Source organism: Elephas maximus, chromosome 27 (genome assembly GCF_024166365.1).
Source record: "Elephas maximus indicus isolate mEleMax1 chromosome 27, mEleMax1 primary haplotype, whole genome shotgun sequence".
Classification (NCBI taxonomy): Eukaryota; Metazoa; Chordata; class Mammalia; order Proboscidea; family Elephantidae; genus Elephas; species Elephas maximus.
The window spans coordinates 4241064-4268223 of record NC_064845.1 but is presented as its reverse complement, the minus strand read 5'-3'; the positions used below and the strand labels follow the sequence as shown (position 1 = coordinate 4268223).

The following is a 27160-nucleotide window of genomic DNA, read 5'->3' as shown; positions in this document are numbered from 1 at the left end:
GGATAACAGAAGTCCTCTCTGCTTCCCACCCCTCCACCACCCAGTGCTTTGAGGAACAAGCTGTTTGCCATTGGGAAACAGTGCTTTTTCCACAAACACACACATCAAGTATCACTGAAATACGAGAAATTCGTTAGAACGTAAGTGATAGAACATTCTAAAGCCTCCCCAAACCTAAAGGCGTCTCTCACTAGGCATTCACATACTCCAACCACTGTCTTTGGAAAGCTTTTTCTTTTAAATTCCCATAATCCCTTTCCAAATGAGCCTGCGTTTTTTTAAGGTGTCATTAGATACCATCTGTTCTGTCACGGTAGGTTTTAGCAAATTTGCAACAAAAATTGCTGGGTTTTAGATTTTTCTCATGCCTCCTCTTTCCAGTTGGAAATCAAGTTACTGAATCCGTACATGGTAATTAAACGCTCTCAAGGAAACATCAAAACACTGGTTTGTCTAATAATAATTACCATTGTAGTCTGTGGGGCTAGGACAGTCACGCTTGGGGATTTTTGTGAAAGAACTGACTTTCTAAGCTACAGTTTCTTTTTGCTTTCTTTCTGTCTCTCCCTTCCCTTTATCTCTTTCTCTTTTTCCCACATCATAAAAAAAAAAAAAAAAAGAGGAGGAAATAAATGCTAAATTATTCATGAGCCTCATTTGACAACCCATCAGAGGGGGCCTTGGCCAGGGTTTATGGAAATAGGGAGAGAAAAATAGTACCAGGCTTTCACTTTGAAAAACCATCTCCAGTGCCTGTCTAGTAGCCTGTTGAGAGCCCAGAGTTCAGGTGCGATAGCTTCATTAGAGCTGCTGGCCAGAGACTTCCTTCCATAGGATCCTTACGGCACCAGCCCTGGATGGGAGCTGGGGATGCAGTTTAGGCTTTTAATAACGTAGCTGTCAGTTTGAAGCCTGAAAACGTGGACCCTGGGAGGTTTATTGCCAAATTTAGATCCCATATTTATACTGAATTATTACCTCTTCAGTTGATTCTTGCCCCTTGTGGAGTGTACTGAATTCTTAATGGGTTGCCTATGGTTGAACCTTGCAAATAATTATTGAGCGATAGAGCCCAGATGCCACCTCTTGACTCAGAAGTCGAGGTCAGGTGTTGGAGGAATAGTCTCTTTTTCTCCCTCTTGGCAGTGGGGCAGGGGGATTGGTAGATATGAAAGGGTTACAACATCTCCATATAAGATTTGTTGACCCATATTGATGGCAAGGTGTATTTGTGTGTGTGTGTGTGTGTGTGTGTGTGTGTGTGTGGAAGCTGCAGCTGGACTGGCCCCATCTGCCTCCTGTGTATGCCTTGTATCCTTGATCTTATTTTATTCCCCTTTTCTATAAAACTGGCAGGGATGCCCAAACAGCCCATTTGGATTTGTAAATAAGGGAGAAATGAAATAGTTCAAGGATATTAGTAAATACTGCACCTACCACTAATTTTATTTTTTTGGCATCTTGAACTTCTAGGGCATCAAACCTTGTTATTTTAATTTGTGTCTGGGAGAATGTCTGAGCAAAGTGACCTGAATCAGGCGATAGTGGAGGAAGGCGGGACTGAACAGGAGGTGGCCACGCCAGAGAACGGCGTAGTAAAATCGGAGAGCCTGGATGAAGAGGAGAAGCAGGAACTGCAGGTGAGCCTGGCAAGTCCCCATTCTCACACCTGGTGTGCAGTTTCCTTCCTTCCTAGAAGGTGCTGTCATCATCTTCCTATTCTTCCACTCCTTCTCCTCCTCCTTGGAATTTGTCTAGTTAAATGAATAGGAAACCCTTAAAGCTAATCCTCTTCTTTCCCAGTTATTGATCAGCTATTTTTTCCTGACTGACTTGAGCCCTCAGATGCCTTTGGAAATGAAAAATTTCCAAAGAAAGTATTTAATGTCAGAATTTGCACACAGCACCCCGGTACTGGTTTCCAGACCACTTCAAGGTGTACATGGCGGGGGCGCCTCTCCTATGGCATCTTTAGGCTAGTACATTTTTAAAAATAGATTTCTATCCCATGACAAACCTGAAGGCCCAACTCATGGTATTATAGGAAAAATCAAAGATGTGATCTCTGTCAACCTTCGTAGGCATTGTAAGGTTTGAATCTTATTAGCAAGCAATCCTAAACCCTAGAATGAGAGTGACTGACAGGGACTGAAAAAATAATGTGATTACATATGCCAGGATTATGAGACTAAGAGATTTGGTAGAGAGAAAACAAAGTGTGCTTACAAATAGCCTGTAAGTATTGCACATAATCACGGAATGGCCAAAGCCTGCAAGAGGGATCTTTCCCTCTCCAATAGCTGCTGTGAGGAGAGAGAGAGCTAAAGGTTCAGTGGCCAAGTTCTGAGAAACTGGGGAAGGAAGAGTTCTCCCTGCTGGTTAGAAAGCCTCCTTGTTGTTATTGTTGATTTCTCAACTGTAGTGACACCTTTTACATCTTTCTCTCTCTCTCTCTCTCTGGTGGTTGTTGGTATACTGTTTGTTTGTTTTATTTTGTGTTTTGTTTTCTTTTCTAACGTACAGAGGCGGCTGGCAATTCAGAACCAAGAGAGGAGAAAATCTAAGGTAGGTTTCTCGAGATACTCTATGGTAGACCTGATATTCTGGGAACAAACTATTTCCCATTGGGGTTCAGGGGCTTGCCAGCAATCCAGATGGGTGTGCACAGATACTGTGGTGGATCTCGGCTCTTCTGGTGCTGTCTATTTTTATTGGGGTTTTGTTCCAGTGTGTGTTTCCACCTCGCTCCTTGTGCTTTTTAATGAGAACATTTGGGGTATGGCATGATTGTAGATGTATACATTTGATACCATTTTTACCCTTGGAGATGAACAGTGCTTTCTAAAAGAAATAGGCTTTTAAAAGAATTTATTTCAGTAAAACTTAGAGTAAAATGTTTCAGTCTCACCAATTGATTTCTGACTTGAAGTAAACTTGTTACTACGAATTCTTCCACCTTTCAAGCATTTTTTCAGTCGGATCTCTTCCCAACTTAGTTTTAGTAGACATTCTTTTTTTTTTTTTCTCCTTTCATTTTCATGAGATGCCAATGATTTCTTCCTCACCCGTGTGTTCTCCATGTGATGGTCTCACAGTGGTCCTTAAATACACCCCTTCATACCTACCTCCCTGCCGCTCGCCTGTGGAGACAGCCCCGCACAGCCGACTTGGGACTCAGTTTTAAGAGTCTGATTTGAGAATTTAATGTGAACGTGGAGACGCTTTGCTGGACTGAGAATGTTTTCCGTTTGTTTTCTTTATTTTCCTTTCCTTCCCTTTTTCTTCCGCCCTCCCCCAGTCAGGAGCCGGGAAAGGTAAGCTGACCCGCAGTCTTGCTGTCTGTGAGGAGTCCTCAGCCAGACCAGGAGGAGAAAGCCTTCAGGATCAGGTACCTCCCCTGTCTTTACCTTTGGCTGCATGAACGGAATCCACCTTTGTGTGCATGTGTGTCTTAGTTGGGCACTAAATAGTGTTTTGGGGGAGGTAAAACAAAAACTAATTGAAGACAAGACTTAGTTTTCTGGTTTCGTCCCCTGTTTATGAGACATTCTAAAATAGTTTTACAGTTTGTCACAGAGTATTACGTTTGCTTTTTTTCCAGACCCTCTGAAAACTGCAAATGGAAAGGAATTCAAAAGAATTTAGATTAAAACTTAAATAAAAAGTAAGCACAGCAGTGCGGTATTTCCTCAAAGGCTCTCTCTTGATTAGGCTGCACCAAATACAGCCCTGAGTATCCGGTCTCCCTCCTTAGTGGAGATGGCTTACCTCTCAGTCCTCTGAGATACACTTGCCTATGAGAAACACAACTCTTGGCTTTTAGGAAACTTAAGAAAATAGCAAATAAGGTGCATCGAACTTTGGCAGAATACTTTTATGGCCTTTGGTGGGGGTTTCTCAGTCCTGGAAATATTGTCCAGAAATAACTCCGAGCTGTTGGTGAATTTAAGTTAATATTATTAATATACCGCTGTGTATCCTTACCTTCATTTCTGCTCCTTTACAGCAAGATTATTGGGTTCTAAACATTCAAATTCCAACACAACTCGTCCCTGGCAAAATGGGAAACTTCATGTCATATTTATTTTTGTTTGCCATTTAGGCATCATATTAGCTTTTATATAAATGGTCTTGCTCCTGAAATTTCCCTTCTTTTTTCAGAGGCTGAGAGCAGTCAAGGCAAAAGTAAAATGATTTATCTGAGCCCAGGGGAGGGAAAATTGATTAAGCCATCGTCAGTTAAGTTTTTTTTGTTTTGCTTTTCTCTTTTTTTACTTTAATTGAAATACTCTAAATTCTCCTCATGGATACAGAGAGCATTGAGAGCACTTTCTTTAAAAGGACCAAAAAGAAATTCCTTACAGATTTTGTCCTAAGAGTGTGTGTGTATGTGTGTGTGCGTGTGTGGTTTTTTTTGTTTTTTTTTTTCCCTTGCCCTATTTTCTTAACATGCCACTCATGTCAAAAGGCATGGGCAGGCTTTCAGTTGCCATCACTACGTTTCAAACACAAGCTTTATTTCACTTGGGCTCTGAGAAACGTGTGGCTTTTCTTCAGCATTTTATTTGTGCTTCTATTTTTCATGGAGATTGAAAAGGGGTAACAATGTGAATCTCGCAGCTTATATTATTAAACGTTGATGGGTGGTGTAATGTACTGCACATGATACATGGTAGCTGCAGACTGACCATCCCTGGGAGAAGCAATGCCCCAATTGCCCCCCACCCCTAATGCCAGGCAGAGGAGGACTTAATCCGCTTTGTGTCCTATTTGACAAGGTACCAGGAGGAAATTTTTTTAAATGATCACCTGTGTCATAGTGCCCATCCTGGACCTACGTCTAGTTTCTCCACACAATTGGTGCAGAGAAATCAGATGCAAACGGTGCTTTGTTCCTGCTGGTTCCAAGCTCAGAAACCAAGACTAGTTTTGTAGGGGAAAATTAGATCCTGCAAGCTCCTCTTTGGACTGGCTGAGGGATGGTGGGAATAGGGGGCTGACAGAAAATATCTAGACACACATATAACCAGGAGACCACGCTACTTTCTTAGAGAATGAAGGAGCAGACCTTTGCACTTAGCTGCAGTGCCATCACTAGGTACCACCGGCATTTACAGAATGTGAGGAGTTGAATCCCAGAGAACCCTGGCAGAAGTATACAGTATGTGGATTGTACTGCTTCCCCAATGTTTGCATATTCACAGTATTTGGAGAACTGCCTTCATTTTCCTGTGTGGGAAAAACTCTTGCTACCTGTATTACTTGACCTCAGACCCAGACCTGATGGTTCAGTCTGTCCTTAAGTTCCAGGAGTTTTGCTTTTTGAATGTTATACTATTACCTATCAGTGTATTACTGCAACTTGAATCTTTATTTTACTGTTGTTGGATATAAACTTATCCTGTACCGATGTATTTATTAACACTTGTATTTTATTATTGAGCATCTCAATAAAAATATTAAAAAATAACAGATTGTTTTTTACCAACTCTATAGCACTTTTGTGTGTTCTTTCAACACCATAATGTATATTGACGTATGGAAAAGATAGGTATTTTTCTGAGCATAATATTCGTCAACACATAACATCATTTTGTATGTTTTTGTAGACAACATTCTTTAGTGTTTCCAAGCCTCTTTGACTTTAGATTTAAACTTAGAGGCTGGGTGGTTCAACCAGTTTTGAAGAAGCAATGAGACCGCTTTCATGGTTTGGGTACCCTCAGTTTCCCCACTCATCACCCGTCAAATTGATTCTTCCTCATCCCCTGCCATGTCTTCAAAGCCAGAATTATTCCAGCTGCCTCCTTAGCAAGTAGAAGCAACTCCTAACCCTAGAACCTGACTAAAGCTTTGCAGGTTAAGACTTTTCTATCCCAAATCATGTGATAAGAGACCCTGTAATCAAGTTACACTCAGTTTTACATACTTTGTAGAAGTCTATCCCCAAGATAAACATGTTGCAAGTCAGGAAACCCGCCTTAGACACATAGTTGGCATAAGACCGTGTTTTGTTTCCTTCTCTGTATCATGTGTCTTTCCAAGCTTGGTAACTTTTTATTCCAGCCAGCAGTGTCACAATGGAGCCCCTCCTTAAAAAGAAACGTGGCTTTGTTTGATGTCCACCGGTTTGGCCAAGTTCAAGAAGAACTGCCAAGAACCCAGACTGGCTATGATCTGAGGTGGTACAGGCGTCAGCTTAGTCACGCGTAGTGGGAGACTTAGTTCAGTTTTAGTGAGAGACTATTAGTCATTTGGAATATTTTTTTTCCTGAATCATAAATTTTAATGTCACTAGTGAAAGAAAGTGCTCCTATCAAGTAAGCTCTTACATAAGAACAGGTGGGATTAATGTTGGCTCATTCGTCATAATTTTAATCATAGCATAGATTTTTCAAAAAAACAAAACATGATTTGGCTCATCCTTCTTCAAAACAATGAACTTTCTTTCAACCAGATGGGTGATAGAAGTCAATACAAAATGATCTGTTTTCAGTGCAAAAAAAAAAATCCACGTAAAAGAAGATCTGGCCCTAATACTTGAAATGATCAATCTGATATGGCATTGGTTCAAGAGAATCTTATACTTTGGAAAGGATTGATTGATACTGAAATGAAAATAGAATTAAATAATTATATTTCATTTATGGTAGACATAATTATACTTTCTACCTTTTCTAAAAGGCAGTGCTTATTGTAACTATATATCATGATGACTTATTAACAGCATTTGTCCACAATTATGAAAATAGCCTATATCTAGTATCCCTGCAATTATATAGTTTGTTTTCTCATAGTAGCGGAAATCATTGTTGATTCAGTTCTAAAACAGGCTTTTTATTGTAAATTGGCTACTAAAGCCTTTATTTCTGTCTGTTCTATGTGTAGTTATGCTTCATAATATCTGTCTGTCTGTGTTTGTGCCAGTTTCTCCTTATAAGGAATTACAGAAAAGAACGACAGAAGCCTTTTTTTTTTTTTTTTTTGAAACATTATAGTAGCTGTGATACAAGCTTACTGATAAGGAGTTTTTTCCTGATGTTTAAAAATAAACCCGTAGAGAAAATACGTCGTGATCTATGAGGATTTAACTTGCTAAAGTCGATATTCATGAGGCAAAGTTTCAGTATTAGATGATTCTTGTGACCTCTCTTTGACTTCTGAAGTAAAATTCTCCTTAAAGGGCAATTATTCTTCTGACAGGTTTAATTTTTTACCATTTAAGAAAAAAAAAAAAAAAATACTGCACCTGGCTTTCATTTTCCTATACTTAATAACCTCTATGCAGAATGGAAACCAGGGGGAGATGATTCAATCTGGCCCTAAATTATTATATTTTTTCCCCAACAGGAATCAGTTCACTTACAGCTTTCCAGTTTTCCCTGCCTGCAAGAGGATGGTAGATCTAGAAAAGATGACTCTGAAAGAGAAAAAGAGAAGGATAAAAACAAAGATAAAACTTCTGAGAAATCCAAGATCAGAATGTTATCAAAAGGTGAATGCGGAAATGTTTCCTTAATTTACTCAGTTTGGGCCCATTATTAGACACAGAATACCTTCTAGATTCCCCGTGGATATTCACCTCCCACCAGGCTCGTCACGTATGATGCTGTGTGTGCGGGTATGTGTATGTGTAGAAGGTGTGAATTTGATTCTCTTTCCACTCATGCTGTCATTATTGTGTAGCCAGAGTGGTGTTTTTTGTTTTTTCTTTTAGGATTGCATATTTGTTCAGATTTACATTTGGATCTCCTGTTTCCAATGACAAACCCACACAATGGAGTAAATATAAATCTGCTCTTAATTCAGGTTTATTGGTTCAAATAACTTTGATGAATAGTGATGACACCCGGCTTTATACGTAAACCTCCATGCTTATCTTAAAAGACAAAAGGGTATGAGCAGTTTTCAGAAGAAAAGTGGTGGGATCCCCGAAGCATAGTTGTAGATGTCAGCTGAAGACAGGATTAATATCTTACCAGGGACACATGAATTTGGTCTCCACATGCATTTATATAAACTGCCTTATAAGGCCTCCTAAACACACACACACACACATCCATTTTAATAAAAAGATTGTCAAGAAAAAAGTCAATCCTTTTGAAGCCCCCAAACCTAAAATTCAGTTCAGATTTCAAATGATTGCCATGCCTATAAGTGTATAGAGAAAAAAAAAAAAAAGGTTGAAATGAAGAATGCCAAGAAAGCCAGGAGAGATGTATATGAATAAACAGGTTGCAGTGGGTTTTTTTTTTTTTTTTTAATAGCTGAGAAGGAATAGGGCATTTGATCAGCTGAGGGATGGCAGCTACTTCTGATATTATGTTGCACAGCTGGACACCTGCTTGTCGTGGATCTCTCTGCTGATGAGTATCTGAAAACCAAGGTGTCTACAGGGGAGGAAACAGGTGCAGATTCCTAAAACATTTTAAAAATGCAGCCTTAGCCAGCATCAGAGGGGGACCTGGAAGACCTGGCAATATTTAGTGCCCTTCTGTGTTTTCTACTGATTAATATTTAGATATTCTTGGAACAGAGCTGATGTTCATTTTCTCTGCCTTCTCAGTACTAAGAGAAAGAGGGTTCCATGGGATCTCAAACTCGGCGCTGTCTGTGTGGGCGGGAGTACCTGTCATGTGCGGGGTGTGCCCTGGTGATTTACTGTACGGAATGAACAGGTGACATCTGGCTCCACCCAGCCCTCCTCACCCTCACCTTGACTGTCCACTTCCCTTCCTGGGACAGATGGACCTTCCCACCCACAGAATCTCCTGGATGCTGTCCATCCTCCAGCCTCATTTCCATTCTGATATCATACTGCCAGGTTGCTAGTTTGAAACATGTATCTTCCGTACCAATAGCTTCACCTAAAAGTTGCCTCAGCAAGAGTGGAACAGGAAAGACTGGAAACCCCCGTCCCCTCACCTCCCTACCATTGTTCCTGACAACTCCATCCTGCTGTTTGTTTCAGATTGCAGCCAAGATTACACAGATTCTACAGGCATAGATTTACACGAGTTCCTGATTAACACATTAAAGAATAACTCCAGGTAACTTCTTATTTATTTCAGGTACAATATAGAATCAAAGTTGTGAATCCAAATGTTGCCAGGAAGACAGTTATAAAATGCAGGTGCCCTCCCCCATGGCTTACACCAGCTCCCCTATTTTCTCTTTTTTGTTAATAGTTTGCATGTTTTACTGTTTACAGGTAGTCTTCATTCCTGGGAAGGTACCCCAATGAATAAATTATAGTGTACCAGTTCTGCTCTCCTGGTAGCTGAAAGACTCTTACTAAGAGAAAAAGAGGGGCCTGAGAATTGTTGATGTTAATAAATCAATGATGTTTCAATGCCGTCAGGTGTCCATCTACAGTGGACGCTTGGGCCTTGCTTTATTCCCCTCTCCTGTTCATTTGAAATGTGCTATTTATTTGATGTGTTTTATAGACCCAATACCTTGCACATCATAACATTGAAACTACGAAAGTTCCCATATTATAAAATTCTTAACAAATGAGAGGGAAAAAAATCTTAAGTGTAATGAAGTAGTATATAAATGAACAACACAGCCACATGCAACATGCATTTAAATCAACCATTTAGGCCTAAGGAATGGAAAGTTCATTTAAAAAAAAAAGAGAAACTTTTTTTATTTTAATATTTATTTTTCAGGGACAGGATGATACTCTTGAAAATGGAACAGGAAATTATTGATTTCATTGCTGACAACAAGTATGTCCGATTGCTATGCTGGTTAATTTATACGACGTGTCCTTAGTTTGGTATTTGAATTTAATTATCTATTTAGGGACAGATTAAAGCATCGTTTCATTAGTTTCCTGATTTGTTCAGTGGAGGTGGTGTCAGAGTTAGGAGTTACATGGTGATGGGATTTGATACTTGGACCATGTGAGCCCCTGCTTGTTAGATTCCTGACGAAATGGCTGTGAACAGGGGGCCGCTGATTAGCATAGAGCAGTTGTAACGAGAAGCGACCCTTTTCGTTTTTATTATAGTTTTTTTAATGGGCTCCAGCTGGCTGCAGTCAGTTATGCCTGGAAATAATTGTCCTGCACACAGCGTAATGACACAACCCCAGACAGGCATCTGCAGTCACGTGTTATATCACATCATCTGTCCTGGGCCTGGTGACAGTGATAAGGTAACATCCACTAGAATAAAATGCTTCCCAACAGACATTAAGTTCTCTTTGGCAAGAGGAACAGGCAACTCTGAAACAATGACGCTTACTGGAGCTTAATCAATAGGTCTGTAATAGAGGAAAACGTGTCTGGAAATGAGGACACGAAGTGATGCCAGAGAGGAAGTAGGCTTGGTGGTTGGGATGGAAGAGAAATGGGCTCCTGTGTGCACCTGTAACGCGTAAGGCAGGGCAGAAACAGGAAGGCTGAGAGCACTTTTTCTTGCGTTCCGTTGCAGTAATCATTACAAAAAGTTCCCTCAGATGTCGTCATATCAGAGGATGCTTGTCCATCGGGTGGCAGCTTACTTTGGGCTGGATCACAACGTGGATCAAACGGGGAAATCCGTTATCATCAACAAGACCAGCAGCACCAGAATGTAAGCCCCGTTCTTGTGTTTACTGAGCATTTTCTCTTACTCTGATGGATTCGTTTATAAGAGCACAGGATACAATTCAGAGTACATGACATTTAGTGTGTGCTGTGTTCCCTATCTCTTGCTCGTATCAGCAGTAGCGTGGCATTTATCTGTAGAAGATTATCGGAGGACCAGGGTAGTTTATGAAATTCAGGCAATTAATTAGACTTATTCCCTGATCTTTTACATAGTTCCTGAAACATATTTTCTTTTTTCCTGTCAGTACTCCATGTAATGACATACAAAACCAGGGAAAATTTTGTGTCAAAATACAATTCACATCGAAAATATCAAACATTTAAAGGTAACTGTGACATACGCGGGATAATTGTCCTTTTTCCTTTTCTGGTTTTAGACATCTATTTTATTTTCATTTCTAGATTAAACAAACAAAAAAAAATCTGAACCTAGAGACAGAAATTCTGACTCTAAAACCCAATTCTACTCACTAGCTGTGTAACTTGGAGAAAGTCATTTAACCTTGGATCTGTTTTTTCAAATGTAAGATGAGAGTTTTGAGATAGATGACATCTAAGTTCTAGCTTTGGAAGGAAAATAGCAGGGTTTTGTCCCCCTTTAAAACCATGGTTTGTTTTTATTTTAATATGTTTTCATTGTCCCTTGAGTCACCAAAAGCCTCATGATTAGTCCTTTGCTCTGGGAACTTTGAGCTTTCTCTCCTGAATCCTTGGATCTTTTGAGTACAGTGCAAGCCAGTTGCGTAGCAAAATGGATGTTACACTCAAACACTGTCTCAGTGGAAAGCATTCTCTTGGAATATTTGTGTATTATAACTTCCTTGTTCACATTGTGCTTGGTAAATTGCATAGTCTTTAGGAATGCTTTGTTAGTGGAGGGAGCTTTGGTGTTAAGCAGGGCAGCATGGTTATGTCCCTCTACTCTGCTCACTGGAGCCTGGGACAAGTGAAGATGGAGCAGAGGTTCGTTCTCAACGCACAGCTCAGTCTGTGCAGAGCGGGAGGAAGTGAAGGTTAGAGAGCACAGACCAGGAGAACGGGGGCCCAACTTGGCTGTTGTCTCAGGGATACTGAGAACTTCACTTCCCTGGGCTTTAAATTCCTAATTTATCTGCAGGCCAGTTTTAAATGGATAATGTTTAAGGGTCCCTGATGCTGCAGTATTATGGGATCCTTCAGGTGTATTCTACTGTGCTGGCAAAATATATTTTAAAATTTGTCAGCCTTCCACTTCATCTGATTGTTGTCACATGTGCCTCCTATTTTGAACAATCGTAGGCTTTGGAAACCCTGGAGGTGAGGTGGGTAAGAGCTCGGCTGCTAACCTAAAGGTCAGCAGTTCGAATCCATCAGATGCTTCTTGGAAACCCTATGGAGCAGTTGTACTCTGTCTTCTAGGGTCACTATGGGTCAGAATCGACATGAAGGCAATGAGTTTGGTTTGGGTTTTTTGGTCCTTCAATCCTTTACATCTTTGTTCTCCAACTGGAAGTCCTAGGTTTTTTTTTTTCCCCCATTTGGCATTCTGGTTTTTCTTAAGACTTTGAATTAGCACGATGCAGGGACACTTGGATTACAAAATAGAGAAGCAACTGAGGATTTCCTTTTAAAGGTTTTATTTATTTATTTTGTCGTCGTTACTGTGTCTATAGGGCTATAGCAAGAAGTGTGGAAAAGCCCACAGATCAGTAGGTGAAGCCTGAAAAGCTTTGATTGTTAGGAATAATGGATTTGTTTCTAAATCACACTGATTTGGCAGTCCCATAGTCATGAATATGACTACACGTTTTTGAGACCTGTTTCCCTCTAGGGTAGTTTTTGAAAAAATTGAACCTTGAATAAAGACTTGGTAAACTTTACATGATGGCTGTAAACCTGCTCTATCCAATATGGTAGCCACTACCCACAGACGGTTATTTAAATTTTTTATTTATTTGTTTTTAATATATTTTGTTGTTGTTGAAATGAATATACACAGCAGAACATACACCAATCCAAAGGTTTCTACACGTACAATTCAGTGGCATTGATTACATTCTTTGAGTTGTACAACCATTCTCATCCTCCTTTTCTGAGTTGTTCCTCCCCTATTAACATGAACTCACTGCCCTTAAGGTTCCTCTCTCATCTTTTTTGAGTTTCTATTGTCAATTCATTCCCATATAGAGAGTTCTTAAAAGAGCATAATGCTTAAGGCAGACATTTTTTACTGGTTAAGCTAAACTATTGTTTGGTTTTTAAGAAAACTTCAGGGGATATTTTTGGTTTAAGGTTTAAAGATTATCTCAGGGCAGTAGTTGCAGGGGTTCATCCACCCTCCTTGTTAAATTTTAATTTAATTAAATTTAAATTGAATTAAAATTTAAAACTGAATTGCTTAGTTGCAGTAGCCACATTTCAAGTGCTCGTATGGTGCACACCATGTATTTCTGTCGTCGTAGAAGATTCTGATGGTCAGTGCTCCTCTAAATCCCTGTGATTCCCTCAAGTTCCCAAATAACGCTCAAGAAAAAAAGATGCCCTCGAGTCAGTTCCAACTCATAGCAACCCTATAGGACAAAGTAGAACTGCCTCATAGGGTTTCCAAAGAACCGCTGGTGGATTCGAATTGCTGACCTTTTGGTTAGCAGCCGAGTTCTTAACTGCTGCGTCACCAGACCTCCACATAACACTAGGGGATGGAATTTCTCCTTTAAAATTTTATTTTCTGGCTAATAGACTTTCTATGACTAGACTTCATCACTTCCAGAAGAGCATCAGATTTTTGTTTTGTTTTTTGTTATTTTTCAAATGAGTCCACATGTTTGTGCCTAATGAAGAGTGGAAGTAAGTGTGGGCAGAGAACACCTCTCTTAAGGCGTGATAGCTATGGGATTGCAGGTTCAGTCTCTGCCTAGTTTCTTGCTCGGACATGCCACCTGTAGCCCCCAGTCCATGAGTCAGATCACACCTAAACAAAACAACAAATGGCTACCTGGCATAGACTCTCGAGGTGTTTCCAGAAGAAATGAGCTCAACAATATTCAATCCACAGCTGTCAAGTCATCCTGGCCCATTCTAGCCACATTTCTGAACATGTCCTATTTGAGTGGCTCTTGGGGGGAATGACTGACAACTTTCAGGACAAAGAAAGAAGATGTATTTTTTTTTTTTTTCCAGACAATAACAAGTCCAAATTGTCAGGACCTGAATTATTGTTGGCAATTTTGGCAAAGGAGAAATGTTGTTTTGGGCAGAGCCTCTTGCCATAACTTTTGGAATTTAAGTTGGAAAGAGAACATTGGAGGTTCCTGGGAAATCTGTGAATGACCTTTTGAAAGCAGAGATTGGCATGTCCTTGAAGACTCATAGTGTATGCAGACAAAACTTCCCAGACATTGGAAACATAATTCTAGCAACTGTAACTTACCAACAACTCCATCTTCAGTATCTAAACCTCAACCCCTGTGATGACACAAAAACGGCAATATAAGATTCCTGTCATCATAGAGTTTACGCTCTCCTGATAAAAACTGATAGAATAACTTGTGAATCTTAGTCATCTTAAAACTTGCAAAATTCAGTGCAATTCCTGGCAAATCCATAGCAGGGCCGTAATAACTGCCTAGGGAATGGCTGAGTGATTGAAGGCACCCTCTATCAAATATCTGGCAGAAAACACAAAGCAGATTCAGGGGGAGCTGTCAGCTTCATGACGCACGTGGACATTTAGGAGGACTTTGAAGACAGCTAAGACTTGAACATATATGGGGGAGGGGGGAACATTGCCAGTTAGGGGACTCGATAGAAACAAGTATATGATGATAACCTTTGCGTGTCTTGAGCACTTACTAAGGGCTGGACATTTTGCTGAGAGTCTAGCAAGCATTTAAATCTCAGGGAAACCTAACAAAGACAGTTTTTAATCACTTTTCCAATTTTACTGAAGAGGAAGCTTGCTTAGGGAGGGTAAAGGATTTGCCCAATGTCACACTGCTAGGAGGTGAGGTGAGGATTGTAATCCTGATCATTTGAGCTCAAACCCGGGCATCTTTACAGCTATGTTATGGTGCCTGGAGGCAGACTTGAGGAGGATGAGCGAGCTAGAAGGTTTGCCGGTGCTAGTTGAGAGGCTACATAAGGTTGAAGGGGACCTTGAAGCTTTGGGACATGTGGGTTGGTATAAGGTATAAATGACATAATGCTTTAGAAAGATCCATCTGGCGTGGACTAGTAGAATATATTGAAGTGGAAATGTCTAGGGATAGAAAGATTTTGGCTGAGTATTGCCTTCGCCAGCGCGTGGGATGAGGGTGTAGGGTATCATCGAGGAAAGGGAGAGTGGGAAATAAAAAGAAGGTTCATGTGGGAGACATTCCAAGATGGCGCCATTACTTGAGTGAACTGATGTACTTTAGAGAATTAATAAAGGAAAGTCACCTTGTCCTCCAGCCTTGTTGGCTCTCAGCGCTAGCCAGGGTAAGATCAGGTTAGTGTGTATGACCTGAAGCTTCCCAACACACCCTTTGCTCCCTAACGGGGTCTTAGTGGTCAGGGGTACCTCTCACTAGAATGTACTGCCTTTCTGTTGAAATAAGGAATGGGGTCTCTGAGCTGGAGCTCTCCACATTGTATTTTTTCCCCTTTAGTCAGTCTCTTTCCCTCCCTGCATGTTGCCTTATGTATGTTGTATTCTATGGTGCTTTATTTATTTATTTATTTTTGCTGTTGGAGTTCTTACCTATCAGATTAGGTGGTGGTGCCACGTGAGCCCCTTGGAGATCTAGGCTGAAGGGACGGAAGGATCTATGTTATTTTGGTCCTACAAATGATATTTATAATGTCTTCACTCTATATAACGCTTCCTAAGAGCTCGGCTGCTAACCAAAATGTCGGCAGTTTGAATCCACCAGCTGCTCCTTGGAAACTCTATGGGACAATTCTGCTCTGTCCTATAGGGTCGTTATGAGTCGGAATCCACTTGATGGCAATGTTGTTTTGTTTTTTTTAGTTAAAAATCTGAACAGCGATTTTATAAAAACATCGAAAACACTACAAATAAATACATCTATTTTTATATGAGAAGCTTTGCCCTTCTGTATGTCGCTCTTTCTGATCTTCACTTTCTCTTTTGCTCATTTTTTTTCTGTGTTTAACACAAAGCAGCTCATTGTTCTTTTGTTAGATTTTTTTGTTAACTTCCCTTTCCTTACCTCTATCCCAGAGAAAGGATACGCACTTAGAGACTAGAAAGGGTCCACTTGCATTGGCATTTTTCAAAGGGCCAGGCCCATCCACAGGCAAGGAGGAAGCCCCATGTGGATCTGCATATATTTGCATATGTCAGAGCAACTGTTTAACTACTTCTAGATAATTTTCATGTTAAAAGGTTGTCATCTCTTGAATATTTCTTTTTCCTCTTTTGTCTTTCATACCCACCCACTGCCATTGCTCAAATCCCCCATTCGCTCATGAGTGGAGAACAAAGAGAGTGGTTTCAAGCCACAGAAACTGAAAAATGAGGATAGTGGCCCAGAGGCATTGGGGTGGGGCCGCACCTCAAGAGTCAAGCTCCCAAGGACACACACTGCTCGTTCCAAGAAGGGTGGGTCTGGGGACTTGTCTGGAGTGATGAGTGGTAGGCAGGGACTAGAATGGTTTGTTTTATCCAGAAAGGGTGGTTAATTAGGCTAGCTATTTGGTAAATCAGTCCACCAACTGCTCCTTGGAAACACTATGGGGCAGCTCTGTTTTCTTCTATAGGGTCACAATGAGTGGACTCAATGACAGAAGGGTTCATCTGGTAAACCAAAAAACCGTGCGACTTGTTCTACTACTAAATACGGTTTCTAGAGGTCCCTGAAGGAGCCTTGGTGACACAGTGGTTAAGACTCGGCTGCTAACCGAAAGGTTGGGAGTTTGAACTTACCAGCCACTCCACCAGGGAAAAACATGGCAGTCTGCTTCTGTAAAGATTACAGCCTTGGAAACCCTATGGGGCAGGTCTACTCTGTCCTACAGGGTTGCTATTAGTCGGAATCGACTTGACGGCAACAGGTTTGGTTTTGTTGAGAGGTTCCTGGGTGAGTCAAGCAACTTGCCTTCCACTAAAAGTTGGTGGTTTGAACCCACCAACTACCAGCAGTGCATTGGAAGAAAGGTCTGCTGATCTACTTCTGTGAAGGGTACAGCCAAGAAAACCCTCTGGAGCAGTTCTACTCTGTAACACATGGGGTCGCTTTGATTCAGAACTAACCCTATAGCAGTAGGTTGTTTTTCATTTGTTTGTTTTTTAAAGGCAAAGCAGTTGAGCCCAGTTGATTTTGTTAGGAATCTCTGGAGCGGGTAATTACAGCCCTGAAAGGCAGGCTTGTGGAACCAGCCCCCTTTTCAGTGGGAGAGAGCAGTGGGTCCGATGCATCAGGGTCACCGAACATCAGCCCTGCTTCATTTCCTGCACAGGCAGAGGCCGAAAGTGGAAATGATCTTTTTTTGACCCTTAGGCATTTCACTACCTGCAGGTAATGAAGTGAATTTATAACAACAACAAAAAAAAAAACATGCTTTTCCTCCCACATTCATCGTATATCTTCTCCTTTGGTTAGGACTGTGAGTGGCACTTCGAATAAATCGAGCAGTGTGCCAATATGGATGCTGCTTTAATAAGCCTCTGAAGAAGACCAAACATCAATTTATTGAAGTGCCTCTTGGAAATCTACGAGTGGCTGCCGTCCTCTCATTTCTAAGCGTGGTAAATTTACTCTGCACTTTTTTTAGAAATGGAGTTGAGAATTATCCGACTAGAAGCTGATGATCCAAGTCCAACCTAGAATCACATTACTCTCAGGAACACCAGGCAGCTTTCCTTTCTGAACAGACACCTAGTTCTTTAATCAGTTGTTGTTATTGGGTGCCATCAAGCTGGTTCCGGTTCTGACTCATAGAGCCCTACGTACAGCAGAACAGAACACTGCCCGGTCCTGCGCCACCCTCACGATCATTGTTATGCTTGAGCCTGTTGCTGCAGCCACTGTGTCAGTCCATCTCATTAATGATCTTCCTCTGTAGTCACTATTCAGGCTCAAAATAAGACTTATTTGTTAACATTGCTCAAACTCTGTATTCTTTTTCTCAAATATTCTGTTTTCTCCATATTATTATTGTCAAATACTGCAGAGAACATAGGTGACATAAATCTCAGAAGTATACTATGAGGGAGAAAAATAAGTTTATTGTGTTCTGCCTCGGTCAGCTAGTACTTCTGTAGCACAGTTACCACAAGTGGGTGACTTTAAAAAACAGAAATTTATTATCTCACAGGTTTAGAGGCTAGAAGTCCAAATCAGGGTCTCAGCCCTGCTGACCCCTTCTTTGGGGGTAAAACCAAAAACCTGAATCCATTGCCATCACTCCACAGAGTTTCCGAGGAGTGGCTGGTGGATCTAAACTGCCAGCCCTTTGGTTAGCAGGTGAGCTCTTAACCACTGCATCAGCAGGGCTCTAGCCCTGGGCATTCCATGGTTCTTGGTGATCCCATGTGGCATCTGTCTTCCCCAGTGTGTTCCCTCATGTGTATCTAATCTGCTCTTTTTATAATTTCGAGGTGATTAGGGTTAAGATACGCCCTACACTGATATGGCCTAGTTAACATAACAAAGAAAACCCACAGGAATAAGAGTTAAGATCTCAACACATATTTTAGAGGCACAAAGTTCAATCCATGACATGTTCCTTTTCCCCTTCCAAATTATTTTTGGGACCTTAATTTTTGAATGCATCATCTGCTATTTAATTTTGCAGTTAAAACATGCATGTACCCTCTGTAGCATTAGTATTCCTTAATGAAACAATTTTTTTTCCCAAAAAGCTTTTCCATAAAGTTATCATGCTTTCTTGAATTTTAAAAAGAAATTTTGTCTTATTTATTTTGCTCACAACATTCTAAGTAGGTAAAACAAGACCATTTTATAGGAGAAAAGACTGACATTCACGTTGCTTGATTTAACCTAGTCCGTTCCCAGAGGACCAAGCCCCAAACCCACTGTTCCTGCTACTCAGCCATGACTCTTTGGCTAAGGTTGGGGAAGGAAGGGTTAGTGTTGATAGAACCAATACTCTCAAGGTTTTATCAGAGCAAGAAGAAAATCTTAGCACTGTTCTCCCACTGTTAACCATTGCTTCACTTCCAAGAATCCATTTGTTTTTAGAAATGAACAGGGAACCAAATTAAATAACTTTAATATTAAGATGGATGGTAAAACCGTTATGATGTCTGCAAAACTCCAGAACCACAGAAGAGACTGGATTAAAAATTGTCTTGGCATAAAAACCCGTTGCCATCTAAGACTCATAGCAACCATATAGGACACAGTAGAACTGCTTCACAGGGTTTCCAAGAGCAGCTGGTGAATTCGAACCACCAACCTTTTGGTTAGCAGCCAAGCTCTTAACCACTGGCCACCAGGGCATACTAAGAAATAAGACAAACCCAGCCCCATGTCCTTAAATGGTGTCATAAATCAAGGAAAAAATACTTTCTCAAGTGTTTAATCGTGTGCTTTGAACAAAGGAAGTATAGGCTATAGAAGATCTCCACCAGAAGGTTATAGTTTACTTGAAGAGCCAAAGTCATTGCGATCCAGACTGTGTGCGTCTAAGTGCATGAACTGTGTTATACTGTTTGCAATGGTTATAGAGAGGTAGGTGAGTGTATCGTACTGTCCTGAGTGTATAATAGTTTTGGAGGGAGCCGGATTACCGTGACTTGGTTCCCTCAATCTGTAGCTCTACATGCCCTAGGTTGCTGAATTCAGCCCAGTGCCTCTGGGCTCCCTTTATTGCTTCTAAACCCGTTGCCGTAGATTCTGGCTCATAGCGACCCTATAGGACAGGGTAGAGCTGCTCCATTGTTTCCAAGGAGCAGCTCGTGGATTCAAACTGCTGACCTTTTGGTTAGCTAGCAGCTGAGCTCTTAACCACTGTGCCATCAGGGCTCCTAGACCCATTCAAAGAACAGGTAATATTTAGCATCTGCATCTTGGAAAAGGTTTTAGGGAAAACTTGAAAGCAAAAGCCTGTTTGTGTAAAAGGCATAAGTGGTCTTCTTGGTCTTGTTCTTGTGTCTTGCTAAACTAAAGATTTCTCATTTTGAAGTGGCCTTTAGCATGTTATTCTAGCTAACATGGAAAGAGTAATGGGGGCCTAGGACAGAAAGAGAAGTTATCGTGTATTTATTGAAGGCATTTGGTTTCCATAGTATTCTGTACTTTAATGTTACGTTATAACGCTCAGTACTGATCTTCAGACAATAAAATGGCGTTCACCAAGAGAAGGAAACAGTGCATTTTATTCAGCAAGTTGGCTTTTTCTAACCTCTCAGACTCATAGGGCTCCCAGGGGACGAGAGCCCCTGTCTTCAACCTCTACTTCTTACTGACCTTCAAGATGGGGAAATGAAGCATTTCTTTGCCCATACCGAAAATACTTGGTAGTTCTGTATCTTTTAAAGTGCACTGATCACTCTGGACCTTTTCAGCAATTGAAATGTACTTACATGTAGATGCAAACGAGATACTTTTATTGACAGCATGACAATCTGTACGCAAAAAGCCTTTCATCCCAAGAAATGATAATTACATTCAGCAGTTTCCAAAGAAAACGTTACTTTAAGAAAATTTCACACGCCTCATTTGGGAATACTTGAGTCAAACCATTATTTCAGTATTAATAGTCGAGATTGGATCTATCCTAATTAAGGTTAACAGTAATAAAAATTTTGGTTCCACGTTCGCTGGTATTCCTTTAGATTTTGGGTACTTAGAAATACGGGAAAAACGGTAATAAAAGTAGCAACTATTTATTGAGTACTTTCATTATCCTGTATTTCATTTAACCTTTCCAAACACTTGAAGGTAAGTGCTATTACTTTCTATTTTTTACAACAAAACAAGAACCACTTCTGCTTTAGAGAGGGAGAGGTTAAGGAAGTTGCAAAAAGTCACACAGTTAGTGAACCGCAGGGCTGAGAAGACATAATATGACGCGTATTTTGAAAAGATGAACTTGTGTTAGGCCTGCTTATCACCATTACACCCTATGGCTTAACACTGATTTTAATTATTAACACTATTGCTATGTTAGATGTAATATGCTAGCTCACATCCATTTTGTATAAAGTTATTAGATTATGGTCTGTAATGGATTGGGGTTTGTTCATGGTACTGCTTTTAATATTGATATAATATTGAAATAGAAGGATGGAGAACCTAAAGAAACCAACATGCACTGAGTGTTTAACCCTCTTTTTAGTTTATTTAGTTAGTTTATTAAGTTTATTAAGAAAGATCTGAGATTAGAAAACATTCAAGAAAATGAATACCCTGGAGGTGAGCAAGAGATTGTTCATCATCAGTTAAGTGCTAAAAGTGAAAAGGAGTGAATTCAACGTAGTGTGTTGTGTTGTGCCCTCTGTCAGAATAGCAATAGAAGAGGCGGGATGACGAAGCACGTTGGAACAAATATAATTTTTGTGGGTTAAGACTTCTCTAAAAGTTTACTTAAAAGATCCCATTGGAGTTTGAAAATATTGGAGCTCTGCAAGGACTAGAAGGCAGGAGGGGACAGGAAGGCTTATATAGGGAACCCAAGGTTGAGAAGGGAGAGTGTTGACATGTCACGGGGTTGTTAACCAATGTCAGAAGACAATATGTGTACTAACTGTTTAATGAGAAACTAGTTTCTTATGTAAACCTTCATCTAAAATACAATAAAAAAGAAAAAAAAGACACCGGTGCCCTAGGGGCACAGTGGTTAAGAGCTTGCCTGTTAACCAAAAGTTTGGCAGTTCAAATCCACCAGCTGCTTCTTGGAAAATACAAGAAGCCTAAAATTGTCCCTAAAGAACCCTCAAATAGCAATTGTTTTATGTATTTATTGATATTTATGAGATAAAATTTGAAATGTTTTTGTAATCTCAAGAACCTAGGCACGTATCTGAAGTTTTCTCATTTGTGAACATATGAGCACCGCATTTCATAGACATTTCCTATAAGGACACCCACAGATCATTTCCAAGAACTGCCTTTCTATAGTTTTACGACTGTATACGTTATTTTTCATTTTGTGGAAATTCTCCATTTATAGGCGTAAAAATATGCCTGTTTTGTAAAGCTAAGTCGATCTGTCTGATGTGTATATCTCTGTCGTTGCCAATACTGAGCTCAGTGCAGTTCACAAACAGTGACGTTCACGACGAGAAGATATAGTATTCCAGTGCGTACTTGCATGTGATTTCTTGTCCTTTTGCAAGTTTCATATTTTTGCCTTTTTCTTTATTTCTCTATCCTTTTTCTATATTGTAGTTATTCTGTCTTCTCCTTTAGAAGGGGAAATGCCAGTCTTCAGGTTGGACACTCTCATTTAGTTGATTTAAAACGTACTTTTTTCATGTTTCTACACGTATACATCAAGAAGCATAAAGCAATTAAGAAAGTGATTTTCTTTTTGCGGGGAGAGGGTTTCTCATATATTGGAGGATCTTAATGTGAAAGCCAAGACCAGAAGCCATAACCGTAATTAGTTTTGGTATTTTTTTAAAAGTAACCGCACAGTGGAAAGATTAAGAATTGGTCTGATGAAGAAGAACATCCAAATGCTCATTTTAGGTGATTATAAAATAATACAGGCTTATGGGAGAAAATTTAGAAAATATGCAAAATATAAAACCATTTTTATTGTCCATATATTGGAGTCCTGGTGGCATTAGGAGCTCGGCTGCTAACCAAAAGGTCAGCAGTTCAAATCCACCAGCCGCTCCTTGAAAACCACATGGGGCAGTTCTGTGCTGTTCTGTAGGGTCACTATGACTCAGTGGTAACTGGTTTAATCCAGTAATTGGATATAAACCACTTTTAAGTTGTTGAATTTCTTTCCTATCTTTCTAAAATATTAACTTTCATTATTTTGAAAGATGATACAAGTTTATTATAATAATCATAAATATGTAAACGGTTAGAAATAAAAATTGCCCAGTGTCTCACCATCCAGAGACAACAGTTGCTCACACTATTTTTACAGTTCTATATATATTTTTTTTATATTATGGTTTCATAATATATCATACTAAAATATATATCATAAGATTCAACATAAGTATGATCATGGTATATCTACGCATTTATGAATTGCTTTTCTATACTAGCCACTATGATTGTGTATCATATTATAATGCTGCATGTTACATATGGAGATGCTTTCCGTTATTTAAGTAGTCCACTGTGGATTTTCACTGTTCTGCTATTGTGAACAGCAGAACAGTGTTCATTTATTACTTACTTCCTTTGCATCCGTTCTCAGAAATAGAATCCCTTTGCCAAAGTGGTTGGATATTTTGAAGGCTCTTGGTATGTAGCCAAATTGTTTCCTAAATGGTGGTACCAATTTAAGAGAAGGTCTGTCTTGCAGGCCCATGTTATCATGGAGTATTGTGTTTGCCTTGTTGCTCATGAATAGCTGTACGTTAAAGGAGGTTCAGGACGTTTCCGATGTTGGTTTACATTGTCTGTGTATTTATATATTCAATACGTGATAGAAACTGAGAAGGAGAAAATGAATATTTCAGACTACGGACAAGTGGGACCGTGAGTGTAAAAGAAAACATGCTAATAAAGGAAGCTGGACACTTGGTGCTAAAGAGGGGTTTTTAAGGTGCACTTCCATTTAAAAGAAAATAAAATGATACAAAATGATAGTGGAAGTTGTAAATACTTATTTAAAAAGAGCATCAGGCTTTTTTTCTTTTTCATAGAAGACATCAAAGTTGTCAATATTTTTAATTGAAAATGTCAAAGTCTTAAGTGAACAATGCCACTTAGATCTTTCTGCTGTTTGATAATTAAGGTATTTTTGAGAGATGTCTCGTGCCATCGAATTATTTTATTTTACTGTGCTGCAGTAACCTTCCTTTGCGAAAGTGCTTAGGCAGATTGGTGACTCCCTCTTAGTTTGAAATCCGAAGACTCCCCTTTGTGCCTTTCCATGTTTAGCGAAATAGAAATCTTCATTTTTGTGTGGGGCATTAAACTTACCTATTTGGAAGAAAACTAAATACTTCAAGGTCAAAAGATTTAAATATAATAATAATAATAAGGGCTAATTTCTTTCAAGCTTCAAGGGAAAAACATTCTAACCCAAGTTGGAAGTGACTGACTGGAAGGCAGAGTTTGTCTTACACAGCATTTTGCTCAGCCACAAGGCTTCTCAGTTAGTGAGCTGTGTGTAACTAAGGAACAGTGAAGAGTTAATCCCAATGTACCCAAGTTTTGATTGGGGATACTAGAAACTTCTGTGAAGACTACTGTTCTTCATTACACTGAATAATAAGGGTCAGTAGATGTATGCTAAGAATTTCGGGAAAACTTATTTTCCACCTGAGTTTCCATTGAAAAGAATCATAAAATTTTTTCTGCTTTTTGATGATGATGTAGAGAAAGCCAGAAATAATACCTCATGGCTAAAAGTCCAACAGCAAAAAAAAATTAGGCATGCCTGATGCCTGGCTGTGAAATACATGGTAAAGTTTAGTCATCATTCCTTTAGTGAATATCCTGATTTCTTGTAGCTTTGGGGATTTTTTTTCCTTATAGTCTCATGTTAATACATTAAAAATAATTCATTATAATTTTTTAAAAGGGCTGTAATACATTATTTTAGCTCCATTCATTTTATGGCTGAGAAGTAATATTGCTATTAGAGGTAAAAGATTTTTTAAAGCTATCATATAATGGTGCATTACTGGTAATTCTTAGCTTAATCACTTCAGTTGTATATCTTAGCTTGCATGAGTTTAAACTGCACATTTCTCATAATTCTAGAGCCATAAATAGTTGTCTATAAAATCAACCTGGAAAAACTATTAAAACAAACAAAACAAACCTGTTGCCATTGAGTCAATTCCGACTCACAGTGACCCTATAGGACAGAGGAGAACTACCCCATAGAGCTTCCAAGGAGCTCCTGTTGGATTTGAACTGCTGATCTTTTGGTTAGCGGGATGTATAATTATGTATTTTGTTTAGTGACTCTTTTGATCTGTCCCCAAATTTCACCAGTGGTTTATAACAGCTGTGCTAAATTTTCATTATTTATTCATTCACCCAAATGCCTCTCTTATGCTGTAGGCACCAGGGAGTAAGCAATAAAAAAACAAAGTCCCTACCCATATGAAACTTACATTCTAGCTCTGCTTAATTTGTTGAACTCTCATTCTGATGCTTTCTTTCTTAAAGAACTTTTTAAAAAAACAACTGTTGTCAAGTTGATTCTGACTCATGGCCGCCCCCTGTGCCTCAGTGTAGAACTGTGCTCCCCAGAGCTTTGAGTGGCTCAGTTTTTAGAAGCAGATCACCAGGCCTTTTTTCCAAGGCACATCTGGGTGGACTTTGAACTTTCAGCTTAGCAGGCAAGCATGTTAACTGTTTGTACCACCCAGGGGGACTCCAAAGAAGAATTTAGACCAAAGCAAATCACCTTATACTCACAAACCAAAGAGCACACATTCTCAGACCGTTTACTTTCTGAGAGGGCCGTAATCCAGTATGCAGACGGACTAATAGTAACACGTACAAAAAGCGTACCTGTAAATTTAACAGTAATCAAATAATTTCAATTGGTAGAGTTTATCAGACTACCAAGAAAACAAAAAAAACAGACCCATTGTTATTGACTCAATCCTGACTCATAGCCACCCTATAGGTCAGAGTGGAACTGCCCCATAGGGTTTCCAAGGAGTGGCTGGTGGATTCGAGCTGCCGACCTTTTGGTTAGCAGCCTAAGCTCTTAACCACTGCGCCACCAGGGCTCCTATCAGGCTATAGAGCCTGGGAATATTAGGAGAGACTTAGTTAGTATTGATACAATCCACACTTGTGTTTAAGTCAATATCCCAATTTCACTTGCCATGTAGAAAAGTTATGGAACAACATATAAGTATTGGTTGAAAATATTGGGATGCTTAAAATAATTTCTGGAGAATTTTTGTATCATTTATAGCGACCTGATACGGCATGAGATAATCTTACAAGACCTCACAGTGTAATAGTTCATTGAAGGTACTGCAATTCTGCTGCATGGCTCTATGCTGAATTTCCCTACTCCTAAATGGTTTCCTCAGTGCCAAGTGCAAGTTTACTTTATACCTTTAGTGCTCTCGTTTTGAAATGTCCTGTCTGCACTTGCAGATAATTTCTTACCTTTTGTAACATTCTAGTTTGGTGGAAAACAGTTACATTGATTTCAAGGATGACGGAGTTTTTTGCTCTTTATTGTGAGGTGTGAGGACTTCCAGTCCACTGTTGCCCGTATAATCAGAGAGCCTGGGCTGAGCTTCTGTAAGGACCAGAACAGGCTCCTTCGTGGCCATGGCTTAGTGGGCAAATCTGTAAACTTGGAGTCCAAAGGATCACTGAGCGGTGGTTTCCTTGTCTATGAAAGAGGCAAAAAATATTTGTTCCTCTCATATCAAAGTTTTACTTTAATCATTAAGATGATGGTATCACTTTGCAGAAATTATACACTAATCTAGAAACAGTAACTGATATTATTCCAAACCCAAACCAAGCCCTTTCCTGTCTAGTCAATTTCGACTCATAGCAACCCTACAGGACAGAGTAGAACTGCTCCATAAGGTTTCCAAAGAGCAGCTGGTGGATTCGAACTGCCGTCCTTTTGATTCGCAGCTGAGCTTTTAACCACTGTGCCACCAGGTCTCTGATATTATTCCAGTTTTTTTATTATCATCTGTTAGTCAATATTATTATAATCTATGTACATTTATGTACATGTATTTAACGAACTAATGCTTCTTGTCAAGACTTGAATTAAACTACCCTTTTGTTTTAAAACTGCTGTTTGCTTATTTGGGATCCCCTTAATTACCAGCCACCCATCTTAAACAACAGACATTATTGCCTCTGAAGTGGCTTCCCCGTGACTGAGTATGTAGTGGACCTGCTGGGGACAGAAGACCCACTGGGCTTCAGAAGTGATGGCTCAGGCGTGACAGCCACTTTAAAAGAGTTGTAAATTACAACTGTTTCTAAACCAGGGACAAACATTTCAGCCCTTCCTGTGGGGTGAACCCAAGCCCAAGCCCAAGCCATTCATTGCCTTCCGTGGTGTGCAGTGACAATTGTGGGAAGTCAACAAGGAAGCGGAGCCCTTTCCTGTAATAATACAAAATGCTTCCAAAGCCCACTGCTGTTGAGTTGACTCAACAGTTCTACTCTGTCCGACTCCTAGTGACCCTGCCGGACAGAGTAGAACTGCCCCATAGGCTTTCCAAGGCTGTAAGTCTTGACAGGGAAACCCTGGTGGTATAGTGGTTAAGTGCTATGGCTGCTAACCAAGAGGTCGACAGTTCGAATCTGCCAGGCGCTCCTTGGAAACTCCATGGGGCAGTTCCACTCTGTCCTATAGGGTCTCTATGAGTTGGAATCAACTTGACGGCAGTGGGTTTGGTTTTTTTGGTTAAGTCTTGATGGATGGTTAAGTCTTGATGGAAGCAGACTGCCACACGGGGACAGA

The 27160-nt window shown here is 40.0% G+C and overlaps 1 protein-coding gene across 2 annotated transcripts in view; it reads left to right on the top strand.

The window, feature by feature from the left end:
• Positions 1 to 27160, top strand: part of ARPP21 (cAMP regulated phosphoprotein 21) — a 180845-nt gene that overhangs the window by 53697 nt on the left and 99988 nt on the right. For both annotated transcript variants that reach the window (XM_049870865.1, XM_049870866.1), the window contains exons 3-9: positions 1474 to 1640; positions 2524 to 2565; positions 3299 to 3388; positions 7351 to 7495; positions 8972 to 9050; positions 9675 to 9734; positions 10443 to 10583. In XM_049870865.1, coding sequence (XP_049726822.1) covers positions 1512 to 1640; positions 2524 to 2565; positions 3299 to 3388; positions 7351 to 7495; positions 8972 to 9050; positions 9675 to 9734; positions 10443 to 10583 — 686 coding nt within the window. In that variant the 5' untranslated portion in view covers positions 1474 to 1511. The remainder of the gene's footprint in view (positions 1 to 1473; positions 1641 to 2523; positions 2566 to 3298; positions 3389 to 7350; positions 7496 to 8971; positions 9051 to 9674; positions 9735 to 10442; positions 10584 to 27160) is intronic.